This window comes from Austrofundulus limnaeus, unplaced genomic scaffold (assembly GCF_001266775.1).
Source record: "Austrofundulus limnaeus strain Quisiro unplaced genomic scaffold, Austrofundulus_limnaeus-1.0 Scaffold80, whole genome shotgun sequence".
NCBI classification, from domain to species: domain Eukaryota; kingdom Metazoa; phylum Chordata; class Actinopteri; order Cyprinodontiformes; family Rivulidae; genus Austrofundulus; species Austrofundulus limnaeus.
Genome location: NW_013952482.1, coordinates 222569 through 245237, shown reverse-complemented (window position 1 = coordinate 245237; position 22669 = coordinate 222569). Strand labels below are relative to the sequence as shown.

The following is a 22669-nucleotide window of genomic DNA, read 5'->3' as shown; positions in this document are numbered from 1 at the left end:
TATATATACAATATCTATATGTATGTAAACAAATCCATTAACATTCTTGCACCTGCCAATATTTATCACGCTGGAAAAAGAGGAAGAGCAGGTTTCAGAACAGATGGCTGCCAGCTGTTTAGAAGCAACTTCTCTGGTGCACACAAAATATATTTGAGGTTGTTGGATATTCATTGGCTTCATACTGCCAGTCAGGATTTTYTTCATGTCTGTCTGTCTTTTTCTTCGTGTCTCTTTCTGGACCTTTTGTATTATTTATGCCGCACCCCATCGGCCTCTCTGAGATCTCACATTTCACCTGTGGAACCAGACGAAGACTCCTTCTATGACGTGACACAAGGAACTGTCCACACACACAGACTTACACACATGCAAGCGCGATTCATCTGCCCTTTTGTTCCTCCTCCTGTCACACATTTACTCACACACACACACAAACGCACAATGTATCATTCGTTCTGAGAAGGGCAGGGTGAACAAAATGCCTTGTTGAGTGAGGAAAAGTGTTGTAGTGAGCAGCAGAGGAGATAGTAGGTCAGAGGAAGAAGCTCATTGTGACATCAACACCAACCTAGAGGTTTGTTATTTTTTCCTTTTTTCTTTTTTGTTTGTTTTGAACCTTCAAGAAAATAGTCAGGTCACAAGAGTTTTGAAGACTGCAGAATCCATCCACAAAAGCAACAATTTTTCTTCAGTGCTGTTTGTCACTGAAACAGAGGGGACTGTGATGGAAAATTGTCTTTGGAAATTAGTTTGGCTTCGCCGTCACAAGAAATTGAGTTTGACTACAAACCTGCAGGAGAAAGACTGAACCACCGACGGGGTAGAGTTTGAGCTGGACTAACTGTACTGCATATCTTTGGTGTTAATATGTTTTTTGTTGAAATCAAATACCAGGGAACCTACAGAGGGGAATTTAGTAAAACTCATATTAATCTCTTTCGTAATATCTGTAGCCATGTTTGAGCATACAAAACTACTAATGAATTTGCAGATTTTTTTGTGTGTGTGTTTCAATCTCTGGTTCATTTAGCATCCTAAAATTAAAGCTAGCAGTAGGGCTGCCATGGAATGAGAAGGACGTATGAGAAGAATTGTATATGTCATTGTACTTCTTGGTACTTCTTAGAGATTGCTGAAAAGAAATTTGAGAGTTTGGAGTAAGGTACACTCACCCTGAAATAGATGTTCAAGACACATCAGTAGAAACTCTGAACAGATTTTACAGCTAGAAAGTGGGGTTTAAATAAGGATTGGGTATAAGTTATGGTGTGTAAGATGGAATTACTGTGTGTAAAACATTAACACTAAAGTGTACTCAATAATCATGGCAGTTTGCCATCGTTCCTGACTTATGTTAATACTAGAGTGAAATATATCATTGTTTTTAAATGTGTTTGTTTTAAAAGATTTGTGACATTAACCTTTACACATTTGGGCAGGAGTCTTCATGGGGACCAAATTTGAGCAGTGTAGAGCTGCTTGGACCAGATGGACTTATCACTCTAATACTGAACCTTCCTATAGTTCTGAGGCAAAAGCATACAGGCAAATCAACAACAAAAACTCTTTTTAAAGGTTTGTTGCCATTCATATTTTAACATGTTTTATATAGTAATGAAATTATCTGCATGGCTGCTTTACAAACACGATACAAGTTATTTTCTGTGTTCAAAGGTCAGCTGTGTTGCATCCTGTACAAGCAACATGGTGTGCTTCTAGCCACTTGTCAAAATGCCTGGCAAGAAAGACGCTAAAAAGGACACAAAGAAAGGTGGTAAAGCTGAAYCAGAAAAAAAGAAAGAGGAGGAAAAGAAAGGGAAGGATGACAAAAAGGGAGGAAAAGATGACAAAAAAACCGGAAAGGATGACAAGAAAGGAGGAAAGGATGACAAGAAAGGAGGAAAGGATGATAAGAAAGGGGGAAAGAAAGGAAAGGAGGAGCCACCTAAGGGGAAGGATGATGGGAAAAAAGGAAAAGACAAAGGGAAAGGTAAGAAAGTAGAATCTGAAGAGGAAGAGCCACTGAGTGATGAAGAAGAGGAGGAAGAGTTTAGTGATGAAGAAGAAGACTCAGAAGATGACAGGAGGGGGCGCGGGGGCAAGGGGGGTAAAGGAAAAAAAGGGGGAAAGTCTAAACGAGATGACTCTGAAGAGGATGAGGATGATGAAGATGAGTATGACGAGGATTATGAAGATGAAGATGGTCATGGTAAATCCAAAAAGAAATCTAAAGATGATCGACACCACAAAGGTGGAAAATCTGATGATGCAAAAAAGAAAAAGGCTAAAATGAAAGAGGAAACTCCACAGGTTCCACAAAGAGAAATACCCAAAAAAGGTCTGAAGAACATGTCCAGAATGTTCATGAAGTTTTCTGGCTTCAAAAGGCGGAGAAGAAGCGTCAAAAAGCTGAAAAGTACATCACGTTTGTTCCTTGGCTTGGGGAGAAGAAAGAGCCGTGTTGCTAAAAAGAAACGCCGCAAATCTGTAATGAAAAATGCCTCTCGGTTCATGATGAGGTTTAAGTCCAGCCAGAAGAAAAAAAAGGAGAAGGAGGCCAAAGAGAAGGCAGCAGCAGCAAATGATGGGAAAAAACCAACGTACATGTTACTTCGATTGGGAGGAGGAGGCTCTAAGAAAAAAGGGGGATTCTTCAAAGGTTTATTTAAAAGGAAAGATAGCTCTGGACCTGCTGATGACTTCAAGAACAGTAGCATGTTGTTGGGTAAGGTTGCAGCAGTGACTAATTGGCTGACCAAACGTTTTCTTTCTACTAAAATGCAAGAACGTCATGGCTTTGGGCGTCGTAGATCAAACATGCAACAGTCCAGCTCCAGARGGTTTCTTCATGGTTATCACAACAATGGCTATGAGTTTGAGGAGGATATGCATGGATATGATCACAAAGGTTATGGAGGATATGATGATGGCTACGGAGGTTATGGAGTAGATGGAGCATATGGAAGCCAGGGTCAGTTTGGTTACTATGAAAATGGGACAGGAGGTGCAGACTATCAAGATCTAGGGTACTATGAGGAAGACGGATTCTATGATCCAAATCTAGAATATTATGAAGATGAGTTTTATGATCCTAATAACCCTTACTCTTCTGCCCAGGGGTACTATGATAACCAGGAAGCAAATTATTTGGGATACCAGCAACAACAAGCAACGTATGGTGGTGAGGCTCTGGACTACTATGCATCAATGGGTGAGGGACAGATGTATGGAGGTCAGACAGATGGTTTCCTGGACCCTCGAGGTCAGGTTTATTATGATGAAAATGCTCAGGGAGTGTACTTCGGAGAGAGTCAGATGGGTTATTCTGACATTGGACAATTAGGTTATTATGAGACTCCTTATACAGCAACCATGGGGATGAATGGCGGTCTTCCACCAAATATTCAGCTTGACTATAGTGATGCTGGCATGTCCTATCAAGACCTAAACTCCCAGCAAACAATAGGATTCCCACCTGGGAGCCAACAGGTCTTTGGGTATGCAGGGCAAGGACTAGATCATGTCGAGGGGCTAAATGGGAACCAATATGCAAATCTAATTCATCAAAGTGGGGATGCCACTGGTAGATTTCAGCAAGGAGACATTACATTTAGAGTTCCTAGACCTCAAGTGCGCCTATTTGGGAAAGAGCGTCTAGATGTTCCTTTACCGCCTCCACCGACATTACCACCTGATCCAGAATTTGAAGACATGTCAGACATTCAATACGAAGACCAGATTCCTCTTGCACCATTTTTGCCTGGAGACACAATGTCGCTCCAGCAGCAAATGCCAATGTCACCACATCAACAAATGATGATGTCTTCACAACCATCTCCAGTGATGTCCCCTCAACAACAGTTCATGTCTACACATCAGTTGATGTCATCACCACAACAAATGTCATCACCACAACAAATGATGTTTCAACAAGAAAACAATTTGTCCTCCCAGATTATGTCAGCACAGATGTCAACACAGCAGCAGATTATGCCCCAACAAATTATGTCCCCAGAGCAGCAATTTATGCCCCAGCCAATGATGAGCCTAGAGCAGCAATTCATGCCCCAGCAAATGATGAGCCCAGAGCAGCAATTTATGCCTCAACCAATTATGAGCCCAGAGCAGCAATTTATGCCCCAACCAATGATGAGCCCAGAGCAGCAATTCATGCCCCAGCAAATAATGGCCCCAGAGCAGCAATTTATGCCCCAACCAATGATAAGCCCAGAGCAGCAATTGATGCCCCAGCAAAGGATGGCCCCAGAGCAGCAGTTTATGCCCCATCAAACAATGACCCCAAAGCAGCAGTTTATGTCCCAGCAATTGATGTCCCCACAGCAGCAGATGATGTCAGAGCAACTGTTTCAACAGCAGCAGATGACGCCACAAACAATTCCTCCACAGGTAACTCTAACTCAAGTGTTTCATTGCTACTCCAGAATATGGGATAGTATAGTATATCTGGCAAGATTGTACTGTTGTGTTTCAGGCAAGAAATTCATAAATAATGAGGAATTGGTGGTAAAGTAAATGAATAATTTGTAAATGTTTTAAACCAAAGATGTCCTAACWGTTTAAAGTAGGGCTATTTAACTGGCAGACCTCACCCAGCCTGCAATTGAGCGGTTGATTGATGAATTCTTGCTCATTGATGAATTCATTTAAGTTAAAACAGATTTTAAATTTGATACAAACATCTGTGAAAGAAAGATTTGAATATATGAAATGACAAATATTTCTGTGATCTTGTTAAAGATAATTAATGACAGGGCTATAAAACTCAGTCCGCTTGTTAATATGTTCATTTAAGATAAAACTAGATTTTATGTAATGACTATTATTGCTGAATATCTGGCCCATTAGCTGTTAGCTTTCAGTTACTGTGACCCTCTGATCCATTTAGTTGACTAGCTCTAGTGTAAATGTAAAAATTCTATACTATCTTGTTAAGTTTTTACAAATGATGTAGTGCAGGCTGAGCATAAATGCACAAATTGCATTTAAGTTAAGAATCTATTTTTTTTTCAATCCTACTGTTTCATGCCAGACATTACTACTCAAAGCAGTGTGTACCTTTTGAGATGTCAGTAGAAAGTCCCGGCAATACTTGGACTGATGAGGTTGTAACATATTCTCACTCCCGACTCGTCAACGTATTGACGCTTTTCCAAAGTTCCCTCTGCGTCTTATTTTGACGCGTCGGGTGACCCCCTCGCAGTTTTTCCGGGTTGCACCACCAGGGGTCTTTGTGTCGGGGGGTCTGAGGTTAACATGAGAGATCAGGATTAATGGTTAAGTTTAGGTACTGGGGTCAGGGATAGGATATCTACAGCGAATCTTAGGTAATTTTAGGCTTTGGAACACGCAGTTGACGTGAGTTTCCTATTTTTTCTAAAAATGGTTAATTTTAGGTATCAGGGTTAATGGTTAATTTTAAGTACTAGGGTCAGGGACAGGATACCTAAAGTGAATAAAGCTAATTTTAGGCTTTGGGACAATAGTTTTTGTGCATTTTCTACACTTTCTAAAATTATGGCAACAGATTCCGCCCCATCTCGTCAAAAACTGAGGCCTACCTGACGCGTCAAAATCAGACGCAGTGGGAACCTTGGAAAAGCGTCAATATGTGACAACTTGGGAGTGAGAATGGGTTGGAGGATCAGAGCATGACAGGACCTCAGAAAAAATCAGAGTTGTTCAGAAGCTGTACCTTTACAACGTTCCCTTTTCAAGTAGAACATTGCAGTGCAACTCCCAACAATTTGTGTGCATGATCTGGAGRTTATGAAAGTAACCAATGTTCCCCGAGGGAGGGAAACGAGGTACAACACGAGTATGGGGATTGCGCCCTCGCGAGACCAACCTGAAAAAGTTTCTTTCAACACGCCTGTTAAGGCCAATGAGATTGCTGCATGCATCTCCAGGAGGCCCCGCCCTCCTGTATATAAGATGCTGCGCAGTCTCATTTCCTCAATCTGCAAAGCATTTCGCCGAGCTTAGGTGGCATTGAGGGGCCRACTTGTGTTGTTCCTCATTTCCCTCCCTCAGGGAACATTGGTTACATTCGTAACCTCCAGTTCCCTTTCGGTCAGTACACTCGGTACAACACATGAGTATGGGGATCTACAATCACGCCCTGAGATGCATATGCAGAGAGAGAATTAGCCTGATACAGGCAACAGTGGATATCTCAAACTTGTGCTGAAAGAACAGCCTGGGTGACGTCACTGGTGGTAACATCCAGGCTGTAAAATCTTATGAACGTATTGGGAGACGCCCAGTTCGCAGCAGCGCAAATGTCTGCTACTGGGATTCCCTTAAATAGAGCCCATGAGGTGGCCATACCTCTGGTAGAGTGGGCGTGTACACCGCAGGGTGTTTGTTTACCCTTAGAGATATATGCTCTTGAAATTGCCTCCACCACCCAGTTAGAAAGGCGTTGTTTAGACAGAGCGTTTCCTGTCACCGGCTTAGCTAAGCACTCAAATAGCTRATCCATTTTTCGACAGCTTCATGTTCGTTCAATATAAATACGCAGTGCGCGCACGGGGCAGAGCACGCTAATGAGCCTCTGCTCTGCGGTTGTCACTGGTGATGGCGGAAAAGCCGATATTTCAAAGGAAAGGCTTTTATGAGACAAAGATGGKACTTTGGGAACATTTGCCGGGTTGGGACGTAAAATCACTCTTGAACCATCATGCACAAACTKGGTGCACAAAGGGTGAACCAAAAGCGCGTGCATGTTGCTCATGTGTTTGGCTGAGCAAAGCGCTAGAAGAAATGCTGTTTTATATGATAAAATATTCACATTGACTGACTCTAAAGGTTCAAAGGGTGCTTCACACAACGCTTCTAACACCAATGACATGTCCCACTGTGGCGCCAGTGTCCTACCTGGTGTTTTTTACATAAAATACCTTTCATGAACCGTACCGCCAGAGGATGAGAACCGGGAGACTTTCCGTTCCAAACTCCATGACAGGCAGAGATGGCCGACAAATAAACTTTTATTGTGGAGAAAGAACGGTTCTTCTCCAGCAATTCCTGAAAAAATGTGAGAACCTTCAGCTATGGTGCTGAGAAAAGGAACAATGTTTCTTTCCAGACACTAAGTTTCAAAAACACGCCACATAATTGTGTAAACGTTTTGAGTGGACTCGGCTCTGGCGCACTTAATCGTGCTCACCACATTACCAGGGAGGCCTGTAGCCATCAGTTTTTCCCTCTCAGGGGCCAGGGCCCACAGGTTCCAGATCTGTGGGCGGGGCTGCCAAATCTGCCCATGCGCTTGGGTCAGGAGATCTTTGCACATGGGGAGACATCATGGCTTCCCATCCAGTAGTGAGACAATTTATGCAAACCAGGCTTTCTGGGGCCACCGGGGAGCCACTAGGATCATTGGGCCTCATGCAAGAACCGTTCGTACGCACAGATTTGTTCTTAAGTTGTGTGTGCGAGTGATTTAGGAGAATTAGTGGCATTCACCAATGTTTTYGTATTCTAAGATTTTTTTCAGACACGAACAAAATTGACTATCCCAGATAACAGATTTTCTGACTGGGGATCAGTTGGCTCTTTTCTTTGTTTATAACAAACCCCAGAGACTGAAGGTGCGACATCAGCAGAGCTGTATGCGCACTGGCCTGATGAGGAGAGTCCGCCAGAATTAATAAAYCGTCCAGGTAGTCCAGGGTTCTGATGCCCTGGGCCCTGACTGGTGCTAGTGCTGCCTCGAGGCATTTTGTAAATACTCGAGGTGCCAGGGATAAACCGAATGGCAGGACTTGATATTCGTACGCTTTCGAAGGCAAAGCACATACTGTATATTTTCTGTGTTTGGGTTGGATCGAGATGCGAAAATACGCATCTTTCAGATCCACTGATGTAAACCAGTCCTCTTGTCTTACTGACTGCATTACGTGTCACAAAGTTAACATTCTGAATTTGAATGTTCTCAGCCTTTTGTTTAACTGTCTCAGGTCCAGTATAGGACGGAGACCCCCGTCTTTTTTCGGGTTAACAAAATAGCAGCTGTAAAAACCGCTGTCTGAGTCCTGTGGAGGGACRATTTTTATCGCTTTCTTTGCTAGAAGTGTGCGAATCTCTTCCCTGAGGACCAGGGCAAGATGCGGTTTTATTTTTGACAGCGTGGCTCCCCTTAATGACAGAGGAGGTCTGCTGAATTGCAACCTGTAGCCCGGAACTACAATTCCCATGATCCATTGCGATGGTACGCATGCGCGCCAAGCTTCGGCTCTGGAACTTAGCCTCAACGGCATGTTTATTTGTGAGTTCATTGCACCCTCTACTGAGCATAGTTTTGAGAGGGGCAGAGTGTTTGGCTCCATTTCTCAGTGCGCTCTCTCCTTTATTTTCAGTGTTTTTGTGAAATGGGGACAAAAATCGTCCTTTATTTCTGAAAACAGTGACAAAGCAGTGTGAACACGGCATTCTGTCTTTATTATCCCCGGTGCTTGAGGACGGAATTTTCCTCTTATTGCACCAAAAACACATACAGTAAGTGGGGAGTGTGTGTGTGCGTGCGTGGTGTGGTTGTGCACATTAGTCCACTTAATCGGGGTCTTTTTGACTCTGATGCAGACTGTATCTGCGGAGCTTTCCTTTTTCACGGTGGGTGGAACAGCTCTAATTTTGTCTTTCAGCTGTGAAGCTAGGCCCACTGTTGCTTTTTCTACCTCACCACTGATGAGGGTTTTGGTACCCCTGCCTGCTTTGGGACAAAGCAGTGCTTGGACCATGCAGGCTGCCTGGGTTGTGGACGCCCTCGCTGAGCTGCAGGGAAAAGTAGCTGTTGTGGTTCAGACTCGGGCGAAGGCCTTTTCTGTGCAGGACGTCGGGACGGGGAGTGCTGACGCTGAGGCGTGCTTCTGTGATCACTGGGGGCTCTGGACTGAGAGTACTGGCGTCTGGGCATCCCCAGTCGCAGGGCGTCCTCCTGTTTCCTTCTTTGATCACAGCAGGTCTGGATCTTTTCCAGAGCTTGTCCAAACAGTCCTGTAGCCTCGACAGCCTGATGGAGAAACTTCGAGCGCTGGCCCTCTGGCAACTCCATGAGTGTGAGCCACAGGTGCCGCTGGGCGACCACAGCCTCTGACATGCCTTTTCCCAGCGCAACCGCTGCTATGCTGGACAGCCTGAGAATAAAATCCGCCGTCCTACGGACCTCGTCCAGAAGTCTCTTGGAGCTTTCCCCATTTTGTAGTGTCTCTTGCAGCTCCTGTAGCCACTCTGCCTGGCATGCCTGTAGAACGGAGGCAGTGTTTAGTGCGCGCGCATAGAATACCTGGGCGCTGTAAATTTTCTCCAGCTGCGCGGCGGAAAACCGACACTGCTTACTGGGGAGAGATGGTTTGCTTGACAACGTGTTTGACTTGGGAGCCAAGTGAGCCACCAGTGTTTCCTCCATTGGAGGGATTTGTGCCAGACCCGCTGGTTCCATGTCCTCCAGGTCCAGGAACTGGGCAAAAGGTAGTGACAGTAGGGCCTTGGGGGACGCCCAGGACCGCGTCAGCTCCGTCAAGTAGTCCCGAAAAATGGGTAGCTTATGTAAGAAAATAATTACCAGCTAGTCTTGTCTGGCATTGAAGCGGCGGCGGGGCCGGCCACGGCAAGTAGAGACGCTCGGCCGCYCTGCGGCACAACTCGAACATGGCTGAGGTGAATCCACCCGCTTCGGCAGGTGTTTCCACTGCCTCCTGAGACAGCTTCTCAGCCTCCCACCCTTCACCRGTTTCCTCCTCTGAGAGACCACCAGAGGCCACCAGAGAGATTTCGTCATCCGCCAGCAGCCTAGTCTGCATGTTGAACCCAGTCAGGTCCTCCTCCACGTCCTCGGCGGGGAGGATCTCATCCATTTGCTCGYCCCAAGATGGTGCTGAAGCGGCGTCCTCGGTCTCCTTGAGTTCCAACTCTTCGGTTGGCTCGAGGGTCTCGGACAGCAGCGGGTCCCTGGCTGCGGTTGAATTTCCCAGTAACTTAGTGAGGAATTCCACCCGCCTTTCCAGGTCAACTTATGGAGTCGGCTACAGTGCGCACATGACTCCGGGTTAGCAAGTGCAGCTTTCACATGCAGCATGCCGAGACACACTGGACAAGTGTCGTGGGTATCCTTCTCCGACAGGAAAAAACCACAAGCGCTCGGACACGCGCGTGAACCCAGGCTCGCAGCCTTGCTAGACTTGCTAGGGGCTGGGAGTCCTGTCTTACTCTTCTCTGGCACCATTAAAACGGCAGAAGAGTGGTAGTGTGTCAGTTAGCAAGCTAAACAGACAAAGTATGATGTTGTTCTGCTAAGAGGTTTTCCCGCGTTAGCAAGCTAAACCAGGGTGAATGAATCATGCTAGTTAGCAAGCTAAACAAGTCAGAAGTCAGTGAAGCAGAAATAATTTGCCATTAGCTATGCTAAATGGGTGTTGCAGGCCAGCAGGCTAAACCAGCAAAGGTACAGAACCACTTGTAGTGATGACCTGGGCAGGGAGCTAGCTCAACTCCGATCGGTCAGTTAAGTCAGCTACAAGAGATCTGTTAGCAGGTTAAAGCGAGGTGAAGTACAAAAAGATTGAGGAAATGAGACTGTGCAACATCTTATATACAGGAGGGTGGGGCCCCCTGGAGATGCATGCAGCAATCTCATTGGCCTTAACAGTCATGTTGAAAGAAACTTCTTCAGGTTGGTCTTACGAGGGCAAAATCCCCATACTCATGTGTTGTACCAAGTGTACTGACCAAAAGGAAACTAATAGTTTAAAAGTGTCTGGTTCTCTCTGTGAAGACATATTAAGGTTTTGTCACAGAATGCTATATCCAAGTTAAATTGTTTTAAATCTAGAACAGCACATTTGAACAATATAAAATAATCACTTTCATATTTCTTACCAKCTAAATGTTTGTTTTACACCTTTCTCATGCTGCAGATTGCAACAAACCCAATGATGATGTCACAACAACAAAATCCCAATCTCCCATCAATCCCAACACCAACAGCCATGATCATTAAGCATGCGACCATGTCCCCCCTTTCTGTACGCCGCGTACAACCTTCTCCAACTCCATCTCGTCGATCTGTTATCTTGCCCTCTCCACAGATGCAACGCCATTCCTCCATCATTGCTTCACCACAGGCCCCTTCTATGTTTGCACACAGACGTAGTCCCTCTCCACAGCCTATGATGAATGGGTTTATTAATGGCCAAAGGCCTCCATCTGTTATTTCTAGACAGAGTTTACCTCCTGTCTCTCCCTTGGCATCCCCACTTGTCAATCAACGAATGCAGCCTCAGAGGTCACTTTCTCCCCTGGCTCGAAGATCCTCACCACCGCACTCTCCTCGTGCCTCCATGGTTCGTCGTAGTCCTCCAACCTCACCTAGGGCATCAATGAGGCGTGGTTCTCCACCTTCATCCCCCCGCATGTCAATGAGGATGCGAAGTCCTCAGCCATCACCAGTTCCTCCCCGAAGTCCATTTGGAGAGCGAAAGATGCAAGAATTCTCTTCTCCTCCCCTCTCCCCTGGTCATCAGTCGCCACCTCGTTCTCCAAAGCTCAGCAGAAGACCATCCCCATCTCCGTCACGTCAAAGTTTATCCCCTGCAGGGCCTCGGCCTACTCCATCTTCTCCTACCCTTTCTCGACGCTCAACTCGGCTGTTAAGGGACCCCACACCGCTGGCCAGGCCTAGGATGGGAGGAAATGTCCCTTTAGGTACAGTAAGACCCTCCCCCATGGGTCTCAGAGGGCGACCAGTGCCTCCACCTACCCAGAATGTGCGTCCGTTTCGTGCATCCTCTTTAAGAAGTAACAGATCTTCTGTTCTTACTATAGACTCTTCCCTCCATTCCTCTCCTCTCCACTCTCCTCATATGGTTCATCGTRCTCCCCTTCAAAGGAGAGAGTCTGGACGACTTCCATTTCGTCCCATAGCTAGAGGGCGCCCCCTTATGGCCCAGCAATCCATAAGAAGTATGCCTTCTGCCTCACCACAGCTCTCCATTAAACACATGCCACGCAGTGCATCTCCACGCCTCTCTCCACGATTGCATCGCCACTCGTATTCCCCAGGTTCACATGCTGACCCTTACATTGAACACTCACCTCAGTTTGTTGCACCTTCTTCTCCCATGTTACCTCGTTCTTTACCTAGTCACAGTATCCCACCGGATTCTTTCTCATCTCCCCTTGGACCAGAGGTATCCCAAATGGTAGGCATGGGTGAGATGACTGCAGAATTTGTAGAGCCTGATGTTTCTTTGTCCCCTGGTCTTATGCCAAACCAAGCCTATTCTCCCCCAATGCAGAGGCCAGTGTCACTTTACCAGCACCCTCTGCCCCCTCCTTCGCCAGTACTTTCTGGAGCTCTCCAAAATCAGGCAATGAGAGAAGCATCCTTTGTTTCTCCACTTCAGAGGCCACAGTCTCCTTATGCTCAACCTGTACCCTCATCTCCACTGCTGTCTGGAGCACTGCAAAATCAGATGGTGAGAGATGCATCCTATGTATCTTCACTTCAGAGGCCACAGTCTCCCTATGCTCAATCTGTACCCTCATCTCCAATGCTTTCTGGAGCATTGCAAAATCAGATGGTGAGAGATGCATCCTATGTATCTTCACTTCAAAGACCACAGTCTCCTTATGCCCAATCTGTACCCTCATCTCCGATGCTTTCTGGAGCCATGAGACATGGTCAAGCAGTAAGACGTATGGCTTCTTATCAAACTCCACAGTTACATTCACCATATGGACCAACTGTCATTACTCCATATGACTACATCTCAGAGCCTGGCCCAGCACCACTGCTCCACGATGCTTTGCAAACTCGAACAGATTTGCAGAACATGTCTACATTTAAATCTCCTATGATGCAACGCCGTAATGTTTATTCACCAACTATGCCTCAGCTCCACAGTGCACTCCAGCAGAATCCTAACCTCCGCCAAGCCTCTTTTCAAACACCTGTGCAACTCAGACAGTCCTTACAGGGACCTCAGTCACCCTCTTCACCAATATTGGGAAGTGCCCTTCAAAATCCGCAATTGATGCAGGCATCATACCGTCTGCCAGATGGAACTTTGATGTCCCCTTATACCGATCCACGTTCCTCCCCAATGCTTGGCCATGCATTGCAAAACCAGCAAATCCGTGGTGCCTCATATATCATGCCTGATGGATCTGTTATTAGGGTATGTATAAAAGGAGTGTTGTCAAGTAATCTGCTATGTTTCTATACATAATGGAAAATTTCAGAATAACAGTTTTGCTCTCTTACATGACTCCATCCAAACAGGACCCTCGTGCACTTCAGAAACCAATGTCACCCAATCTCTCTGGAGCTCTTCAAAACCAGTATCTCAAGTCTGCTTCATACACGCTTCCTGATGGTACCATTAGAGATCCCAGACAGCAAGTAATCTCACAACTTTTCTATTACTTTTCATTTAGTTTGCTTTTGACTTTATGCAATTCTTTGTTCAGTAAATTTGTAATCATCTAATAGTTAAAACTAAATAATATGTTCTTTGTTTAGCATCCTATTTCCCCAAACCTTGCCAGTGCCTTAAACAACCCTGCTCTACGCCAAGCTTCCTATTCCCTTCCCGATGGTACCATTGTGATTGATCCTAAGACAGAAAAATCCCCCAACCTTGCAGCAGCACTTCAGAATCCTTACCTGAGGAGTGCCTCTTACACTCTCCCGGATGGCACTATCATTATCGATCCAAGGAAAGCTGCCTCTCCAGATCTGTCTAATGCCCTTCGAAACTCCTCCCTGATGAACACCTCCTTCACACTGCCAGATGGGGTTCGAAACCCCAATACGCCAGTGTCACCAAATCTGGCTAAGGTTAATTATAAATCCAGATTTATTGCATTTTTCTAAATTTTTTTACATTTTTATTCTGCTTCTTAGTTTAGGTAGGACTGAATATACAACTATAAAGGTTTGAAATCTTTTCATACAATTATTTAGTTTTGCAACTATTGCTAATTTAATCAGATGTTTTATTAATCTTTTGCCTAAGTTGCACTTGGAAAATATTTTGTGAAGCTAATTAAAACCAGCTGTTCCCACAGGCGCTCAGTAACCCAGCCTTGAAAGCAGCTTCATATACCCTTCCTGATGGAACTCTTATTGTGGACCCAAGGAAACCAAAGAGCCCAAACCTGGTAGCTGCCTTGCAAAATCCATATCTAAAGGGTGTGTCTTACACACTGCCAGATGGAACCATCCTTATTGACCCACGGAAACCAGTTGGTCCGGACCTGTCCAAAGTATGTCTTTGTTAAATTGTTTTTAACTTTGTCACAATGCGTCTTTGGGATTTTTTTTCTTCCTTTTTACTAACCTGGTTCAAATAAAACTGTTTCCTTAAATAGTATTTATTTTAATAGATTATTGAGATTATTGATGAATTKTATTTATAGTTTTGAATAAACAAGTTATATTTGTTCTCCCATCTAAAGGCTCTTTTGAATCAAAACCTTCGCCAAGCAACGTACCAACTCCCTGATGGTTCCTTGGTTATTCCTGGCCAGAGGCCAAACCTGACATCTGCTCTTAGGCAAAACAGGGGACTTCGTTCTGCAGGTCTCTATCATCTCTCAGAAAACTCAGTACTGTCAGGTGCACGCAGACCCAGCAGTCCCACCCTTGTCTCTGCACTGCAGAATGAAGAACTACGTGGTGTCACTTACAGGTAGAAAGCCATACTTAATAAAAATGAGAAACTAGTGAGATGGCCAGATAGGCTTTTCAAGATGTTTCACTTCTAATTTTACAAATTATTTCTATTTTAGAACACAACACTACAATTTTATTTTTAGTAATAGTCATATTCCAAACTGTATGTTATGAGAAAGAAAACATTTTCTAACAAGGCTGTTTCATGAGTGTGTAATATTAAAATTAGAGTTTGGTTTCCTGAACTTGTTAGTTTTAGTTAGGTTTTTTTTAGTTTGTTTATTTTCCCCCAGGTTGGGGAAGAGTTTCTTCCTCAAGTGGAGGAATTTAAGAATCTGTGTGTCTTATTCACGAGTGATGGTAGGATGGAGCGGGAGATGGATCAACAGATTGGGGCCTTGTCCTCAGTAACAAGAGTGTTGCTTTGGTCAGTCTTGGTGAAGAAATAGCTGAGTTTAAAGACAAAACTCTTGATTTACTGGTCTATTTACATATCACCCCTCACCTTTGGTCATGAGATGTGGATTGTGACCCAGAAGAACGAGATCCCGGATACAAGCAGCTGAAATAAGCTTCATTTGTAGGGTGGCCGTGCTCAGCCTTAGAGATAGGGTGATAGCACTGTCATCTGGGGGGAGCTCAGAGTAGGGCCTACTCCAAATCAAAAGGAATCAGTTGAGGTGGTTCATCTGATTAGGATGCCTCCTGATGCCTCTCTTTAGAGATGTTCTGGGCATGTCCCACTGGTAGAACGCTCCGGGAAAGACCCAGGACTCACTGGAGGGATTATGTATCCTCTCTGGCCTGGGAACACCTTGGGGTCCCTCAGGATGATCTGGAAAGTGTCACTGGGGAGAGGGATGTCTGGGTTTCTTTCCTGGATCTGTTACCTCCGCAACCCGACTACGGATAAGTGGACGGAAATTGAGATAGTTTATTTAACAGGGACAATGTGCAAAATAACAAACAACAAMAACAAAAAAAAACATTAAGAAAAGGTGCTTTGCACCAGAATAAGCTTAACTTACTTTTTTCTGAGCGGAAGAGTTAAAAATACWATCTAAAACCATACAACATAATATATGACAATTACTATAGAAAGTCATAAAAGTAAAACAGTAATACCTAACTTTTGTTCTAAATTTGATAATGCCAAGATCACAGTTTTTATTTTTCGATGCTGACACTGCTTTTCTGTACACTTTCCTGACATAATGAGAAAAGTCCTTCAGGTCAGTGAAAAGTTAAAAAATGACAAAGCACAGTTTGTAACAGTGACTAAGTTTTCCTTTTCATATTTTACCAGTGTAACAGAATCCTTTGCAATGCTTTCTTTATAGAACAGAACTTTTCTTTGTTCCACAGGCTGCCAGATGGCTCTCTTCTTACACGACGGTTTCACAACCCAAAATTGTCCGATGCCATCCAAAATCAGCATCTTCGTTATGCCTCCTACACTGTGCCAATAGGACTCCAGGGGGAGGATCATCGCTACGCTGTAATACCTCCGTATGGGCCACGATCTGGCCACTGGGCCAGAAATGCCCGAGGTGGAGGTGAAGGTGGGGAAGATGTTTGGTCAGCAGAGAGGATTTTGCCCCATGGGACACTTCAAAATTTGTCAAAGTGGTCTATGTACAGAGAAGATGGGATGTTGGAAGGATATTCACCAACTCCTTGGGTTATCAGTGGGCAGTCTCAGGTCCTGGACTGGACACCTGGCAGGGATAGAGTACCAGGTCAAAGCTGGTACGACAAGGTACTGTCAAGTTCATGAATTCATGTGGTTAATTAAATTAGAATTAATAAATTTTTGGTAAGACTTTCTGAGACTTTAAAAAATGTTGATGGTGAATATTATCTTGACATGACAAAGACTTTGACATATAAACTATTCCATCAATGTTTGTCTAATTTTGTGATAAACATGTGTTTGTCCAGATCTTCTCTATTATAAGCATGCCCACAACATGCCACAGGGTTCAACGCTGGGCAGAGGGAATGGAAGACATGACACAACTCCCGTAAGCACTATTACCCAAAACAAACACAGCTACTGCTCTTCCATTTTCCAGTTTCATAATGACAATTTTTTTAATTTTCTGATTTTTATCTAGTTTGTTATAGAAGTGTCAAATACAGAATAAATGGAAATAAGCCTAATTGGGTTCTTTCATTTCAAGTTGTACAGTTTATGTTTCATCAAGCATTAGGAGATCCAAACGAGGGTTTTTCAAAGACTGATGCTGGTGTTTACAAAGCCAGACAGCCAATAGCAAATATACTGTATAAAGCCAGTTTGTTCATTTATTTGTTAATTTTGGTTTGTGATTTTAACAGTCCTTTTCTTTATTTATACACATTATAGATGACGAAAAAGAAAAAATCAACAACTAAAGTTTGGTTAATAGTTTAAAATAGGGTGCATTATAGCTACCAGTTGAGTAGCAGAGGGCTTGAAACCTTGTAGAGTTTCGCACAGGTATTTTTTTTCTTATTATTCCAGCGTTACTATTTTCAATGGTAGTTTTGACATTGTTTTTTTTCTTTTTTTTTTTCATAAGTTAAGATAATTCTCTACTCACCTTACTGCTGTGGTTTCATTGATTTTCTCTACACAGTGGCAAAAAAAACTTTGAATCTTGAATCTTTGGTCTTTGTTGCTGCTGATCCTACAAGAAACAACAAAAAATGCAGGAAATGTTGTTTGACTGACATAAAGGGTTTCTGCCACATGGAACAACTCTGCTTGCTCATCTTTGTATGCTCCTGCCTAGTCAAAGCCAATTGTTTAAAAAGTGGCAACAATCACTTAACTAACTAGTTGGTTTACCTGTTATTATCAATTTACTTTGTGTATAGCAGATTTTTAGAGTAGTTTATTAAAAAAGGGGCACCTGTGTCGAAATTTAGAGTAAAACCCTGAATTACAGTCTGTATTTGCACCATTTCAACATCAATTTTTAATAGCTCAAAAAGACCTTGATTGTCTTTAAGAATTAATGAACATTGGGTTTTCAAAGTGAGTGTGCCAATATGTGCTCATTGGATTTATTTAATTTCCTCTGTTTAATTTCAGTGAGCTGAATGAGACCACAGTTCTGATGAACCTGAAGAAACGCTTTGATCATGAACTTGTATATGTATGCCGAGTGTCTAAATATGCAAATTAAGTATCTAATATAACCAAATGTCACAGACGCTGCCAGCTCTGTGAATTCATTTACTTCCCCTGTTCCTCCTCATTTTATGATTTTTTTTCCTTAGACGTATATAGGCAGCATCCTCGTGTCCGTGAACCCCTACAAGTTGCTCAACATTTATGGCACAGACATGGTGCTTCAGTACGAAGGCCACGGTTTGCGCGACAATCCTCCGTAAGTTCTTGGAGTATGAGTATGTTTACGTGTGTATTTGCCAAACCTGTGAAAGCCTTAACTTCTTACCCCATCACTCTGTTACTTAAGAAATTGGATATTTTAAAAGTTATTGTAATTTTATGCGCTGTTGATTTTATGTTAATCTAATTTTATTGATCTATGTTTGTGTATTTAGTTGAAGAAAAGTCAGATATAGAATAAACAAAAAATTCTGAGTCCTTTAAAGTTCAAGATGAAACAAGAACAGTGTTATTTATTTGTTTTTTTACATTTAACTTTAATTTGTGAGAGCATGCATATTTGTTGTACTTGTGTTATAAGCTTGTTTGCTTGTGAGTTGTGCTCATAGGACTAGTATCATGGTAAGCAGAGGTGTAGATGCCAGCACTCTGTGTTAGTGAAAGGCTACTGTTACACTGGAGTTGGGCGGTTGCCAAAGGAGAGTTTGGTCATTCATTTACGCAAAGTGTCCTTAGTCATACAGAGTTTGTCCCAAGTGACTGGCCTGTGAACATGTTTTAATTCAAATGATTTATTGTGTTACAGTCATCTCTTTGCCATTGCTAACCTCTCATATACAACCATGATGGATGCCAAAAAGGATCAGTGTATCGTGATCAGGTATGAAATACGCTTACTGTTCATACTGCTGTGTTTTTCATAAACAGTATTTAAACTGAAGAAAAGCTCAACATTTTAAAGGTTTTCGAAACAATTTGAAAAACTGGGTTTCTTTCTAATACTGCTCAAATTCTTGTTTATAATGGAGTATTAGGGCCAGAATAATTTTGAGAATAAAATCGTATGAGAATGAAGTTTTTATGAGAGTTACTATAAGTCCTTTGAACAGCCTCAATTTGGAGAAGTGTTTAATTCTGACTAAACTCAACTAAACTAAACTAAGCTAAACTAAACTAAACTAAACGAACAAACTACTAGTCCAAGCAGGGCTAAAAACAAAGTCGATTGTTAACTTAATATAATTCCAATCTCAAAAATAAGCAGTTCAGGCAAACAATAAATTATAAACTTTGCATCATTTATTTCACATCACATGAATATTTACAGAAACATTTGTAATGATTTGGACATGTACATGATGGCACCAACAAACAAGCAAAATTAAAGATTAATTTAACTGCTAGTGTTCCTATTTCAGTCAAATCACAGATTCTGTAACAATTCTTTACAATTTCTTGAAAATATTATGTGACAACCCATTAAAAAAGGTTCACTTGACATGTAGGAAAAATGAGCTGTAAAAGTTATGTTGCTCATTTTTGTTATTTCAGTGGAGAAAGTGGGTCTGGGAAGACTGAAGCCACTAAACTGATCCTGCGTTACCTGACAGCCATACATCACAAACGCAACATCACACAACAGGTAGGTTCCCAGTGTCTGCACACATGGGCATATAAATTTAATTTGATACTGTAACAGTTTAGCCTTTTTTCTTTTCCCCTCTGCCGCATTATCGTCTTTCAGATACAGGTAAAGTGTTGTGCTCTCGTGAGAAGTAGCATTGCTGTTGGTTGGAGCCTTGGTAACATTTCTGTGTGTCATGATTGGTTAGATCCTCGAAGCCACACCCCTGCTGGAATCTTTTGGAAATGCCAAAACAGTGCGCAAYGACAACTCCTCGCGCTTTGGCAAATATACACAGATCTACATGGAGGAGTGAGTAGTAAGAAATTTTGCTAGTGTTTGTAGGAAAGAAAACTAATTTTCTAAAGGTGGAATGGGGGGCTTATGTATTTTCAAGGCACACAGTTCAATTATATACCGCAATCAAGCTGTGTTCAGTTCTTCAGCTGTTATGAAAATGCTGTATATATACAGTATCAAGAATAAATTTGACTTTACATCATTTGCATCTAAAGGCCTTGAAACTGGCCTCCGTCTCTTTAAGAAACTCCTACCATTTTCCACACTCCCACTTCAGCACATCTTCAAAACAAAGCTTGGGGGCGTGGTGCTCTGTGGGGTGGGAGCTCAGCTGCAGACTGAGCTCTAGGGAGGAGCTTTGTGTAAATAGGTGGTGCTTTGTACCAACACGTGTTTAGGCAGCTCCACATAGCTACCACAGGAGATTCAAGGATTCCTCAAACATGCATGAATGAGTCAAACCAACACTGGGTATATATTTGATGAGGGAATGACATTATATGCAAATTTCATATAAAATGACATTATGTGCAAATTTCTCCTTGGTGGGATCAATAAAGTTTTTATCTTATCTTATCTTATCTTATCTTATCTTATCTTATCTTATCTTATCTTATCTTATCTTATCTTATCTTATCTTATCTTATCTTATCTTATCTTATCTTATCTTATCTTATCTTATCTTGTATCATGACATTATAACATGATTTTGCATACCCCAACTTTAAGAAGCATCATTTAATGTGGAACTCTACTGTACCTAGTCCGTTAAAAACAATAAAGGCCTAGCATTCCTTGACGAAATGTGCATCGTTATCCACCTTTCAATTAAAAGTTTGTATGTTGAAAAAAACAGAACTGAAGTTGATTTGGTCAAATTTAAAAATAATGTCTAGGTGATATTGAATCATATCAAGCTCAGAGCATGTGTAGTCGTGACTCAGCTACTACCGTACAAAACTATAGCTCAATATCTGTAAAACTGACTGAGTTAGTGCTGGTTAGTAGTGGTGACGATATACTGTAATACTGCGTTGAATCTAAAAGTTAGAGACTAAAATACTTGAACGACTTCATCTTGGAAAACACCAGTCATAGAGTCAGATTCAGTTTTTGGGACGTGTGTGCCAGTAACACAGTTAGATCAGTGGATAATGTTCTGTTTGAACACTGATATAGCCGAACACATTACACATGCAGGACCTGTTACTTAACTCATTGTATGTGTGTGTTTGTTATTCACCAGGGGTGTAATCAGTGGTGCCATAACATCTCAATACCTGTTGGAGAAATCCCGCATTGTCTTCCAGGTGAAAACCACAAGAACACACACGAACACACACAGCTGGAGTCTTCTTACATCTGACTCATCGTGAGAAAGAAGACACTGCACACACTAAGCATTAGAGATGTCCTGATCTAATTCTGTCCACTTTCCATCAAGTGTTTCATTCATTTATGTCCATCAAAATTGTTTCATTTTTCTTTGTCAGCAGCTTTGAATCTGCTTCAGCAAATTCCCAGCCACTGCTTTAAATTGCTCGAGATGTGTTTTTTTTTTTTTTGTGTGTATTTACTTGCATGTCGGTATGTGTCCATATGCGTGACTTGTTCATGTGTGTGTGTGTGTGTGTGTTTCCATCTACAGGCCAAATCAGAGAGAAACTACCATATCTTCTATGAGATGTTGGCAGGTCTTCCACCTAATGAGAAGCGCTCGTTGTATCTGCAGGAGGCTGAGACCTACTACTATCTAAATCAGGTGCAGTCACACAACGCGTCACTCAGGAAAGCTTATATTTAAAGGCTCACTCTAGGAAAGTGGAAATACTCTGGCTTTAGTGATAATTTTTTTTCATTAGCAAAAAAATCTTCAAACAGCTAATGTTTGAGACACTTAAGTTTCCAATTCCTTCACAAGAAATCCTGAGCCTGTGAACTCAAAATGACACATTTTTYATTTCCACTCCCTGTCTCCTGCCTTTCCCCGAAACAGTTCTCAGAGTCTGTGCACATCATATTTTCCAGAGTCTACAGCGACATGAGGACCAACTTCTAAATTAGCTGTAACGTCACACAACTTAGTTGTCCTCAACGCAGCTTTAAATACACTGCCCGGACAAAAAAAAAAGGTCACCTGGATTTAACTAATTGCWATGATCTGGTGTTGGTGCAGTTGGTCTGGTCTAGAGCAACATGTGCTCAAAGAATGAGGTCAGCTGACTACCTGAATATACTGATGGATCAGGTTATTCCATCAATGGATTGTTTTCTTCCCCGATGGCACAGCCATATTCCAAGATGACAATGCCAGGATAAAATAATAAAATAAATGTAAACACAATTTATTGACTTTAATTTTGGTGCATCTTCCTGCCTTATGTAATGACTGATATTATTCAATATTCATATTCTAAAATAGTGGCATTTTTCTTGGCAGGTTAGGGCAGTTTTGACTGATTTGTTATCAGTCTCTCCGCATGTACAACATTCAAATCTTGTACAGCTAGCATTTTCCTGTCTCGAGTTATGATAAATAATATCTTTAAAAATATTGGTGCTTTCTGGCCGTTTCTATCGAGCTGCACACCCCCCACCACCCCAGCTGCCCCAGGCTTCTTCAAACCCCACTCAAAACAGTCAATCCAATCACTCATGTCTTGAACAAACTACGCCCACAAAACATGAAACTCCCACTTAGTGACTGCAGAGACCCCCTTCGCCTTTGTTTTCAGACAAATGTAAATATAGAAACTGCAATTCAGATGGGTTTTCACTGAATCGGGTTCATTTTGTGTAATTCTTAGGATGACAAGTAATAACTTCATGCATTTCCTGAGGATGGATTTTTTTTAAATAAGTCATTATGTAATATTTAGCTAGCCACCTAAATATTTAAGTTAAATATTTAGCTAGCTAAATA

General features: G+C 42.5%; 1 protein-coding gene and 1 long non-coding RNA gene across 3 annotated transcripts in view; both read left to right on the top strand.

The window, feature by feature from the left end:
• LOC106519615 (uncharacterized) overlaps positions 1-1823 on the top strand; it is a 3245-nt gene extending 1422 nt beyond the window's left edge. Inside the window, exons 1-3 of one of the 2 annotated variants that reach the window (XR_001310466.1) lie at positions 465-577; positions 1443-1578; positions 1678-1823. This is a non-coding gene — a long non-coding RNA (uncharacterized LOC106519615). Of the gene's footprint in view, positions 1-464; positions 578-1442; positions 1579-1677 lie in introns of those variants that run through there. The other variant, XR_001310465.1, reaches the window with a different exon arrangement.
• A 381-nt stretch (positions 1824-2204) lies between these two features.
• Positions 2205-22669, top strand: part of myo15ab (myosin XVAb) — a 65395-nt gene continuing 44930 nt past the window's right edge. The window contains exons 1-16 of the mRNA XM_014011359.1: positions 2205-4410; positions 10941-13202; positions 13307-13426; positions 13547-13864; positions 14095-14292; positions 14485-14717; positions 16067-16460; positions 16643-16725; positions 17781-17844; positions 17969-18078; positions 18628-18702; positions 19374-19464; positions 19567-19572; positions 19655-19758; positions 20993-21056; positions 21395-21508. Of these exons, the coding sequence (XP_013866813.1) occupies positions 2293-4410; positions 10941-13202; positions 13307-13426; positions 13547-13864; positions 14095-14292; positions 14485-14717; positions 16067-16460; positions 16643-16725; positions 17781-17844; positions 17969-18078; positions 18628-18702; positions 19374-19464; positions 19567-19572; positions 19655-19758; positions 20993-21056; positions 21395-21508 (6354 nt within the window). The 5' untranslated portion in view covers positions 2205-2292. The remainder of the gene's footprint in view (positions 4411-10940; positions 13203-13306; positions 13427-13546; positions 13865-14094; positions 14293-14484; positions 14718-16066; positions 16461-16642; positions 16726-17780; positions 17845-17968; positions 18079-18627; positions 18703-19373; positions 19465-19566; positions 19573-19654; positions 19759-20992; positions 21057-21394; positions 21509-22669) is intronic.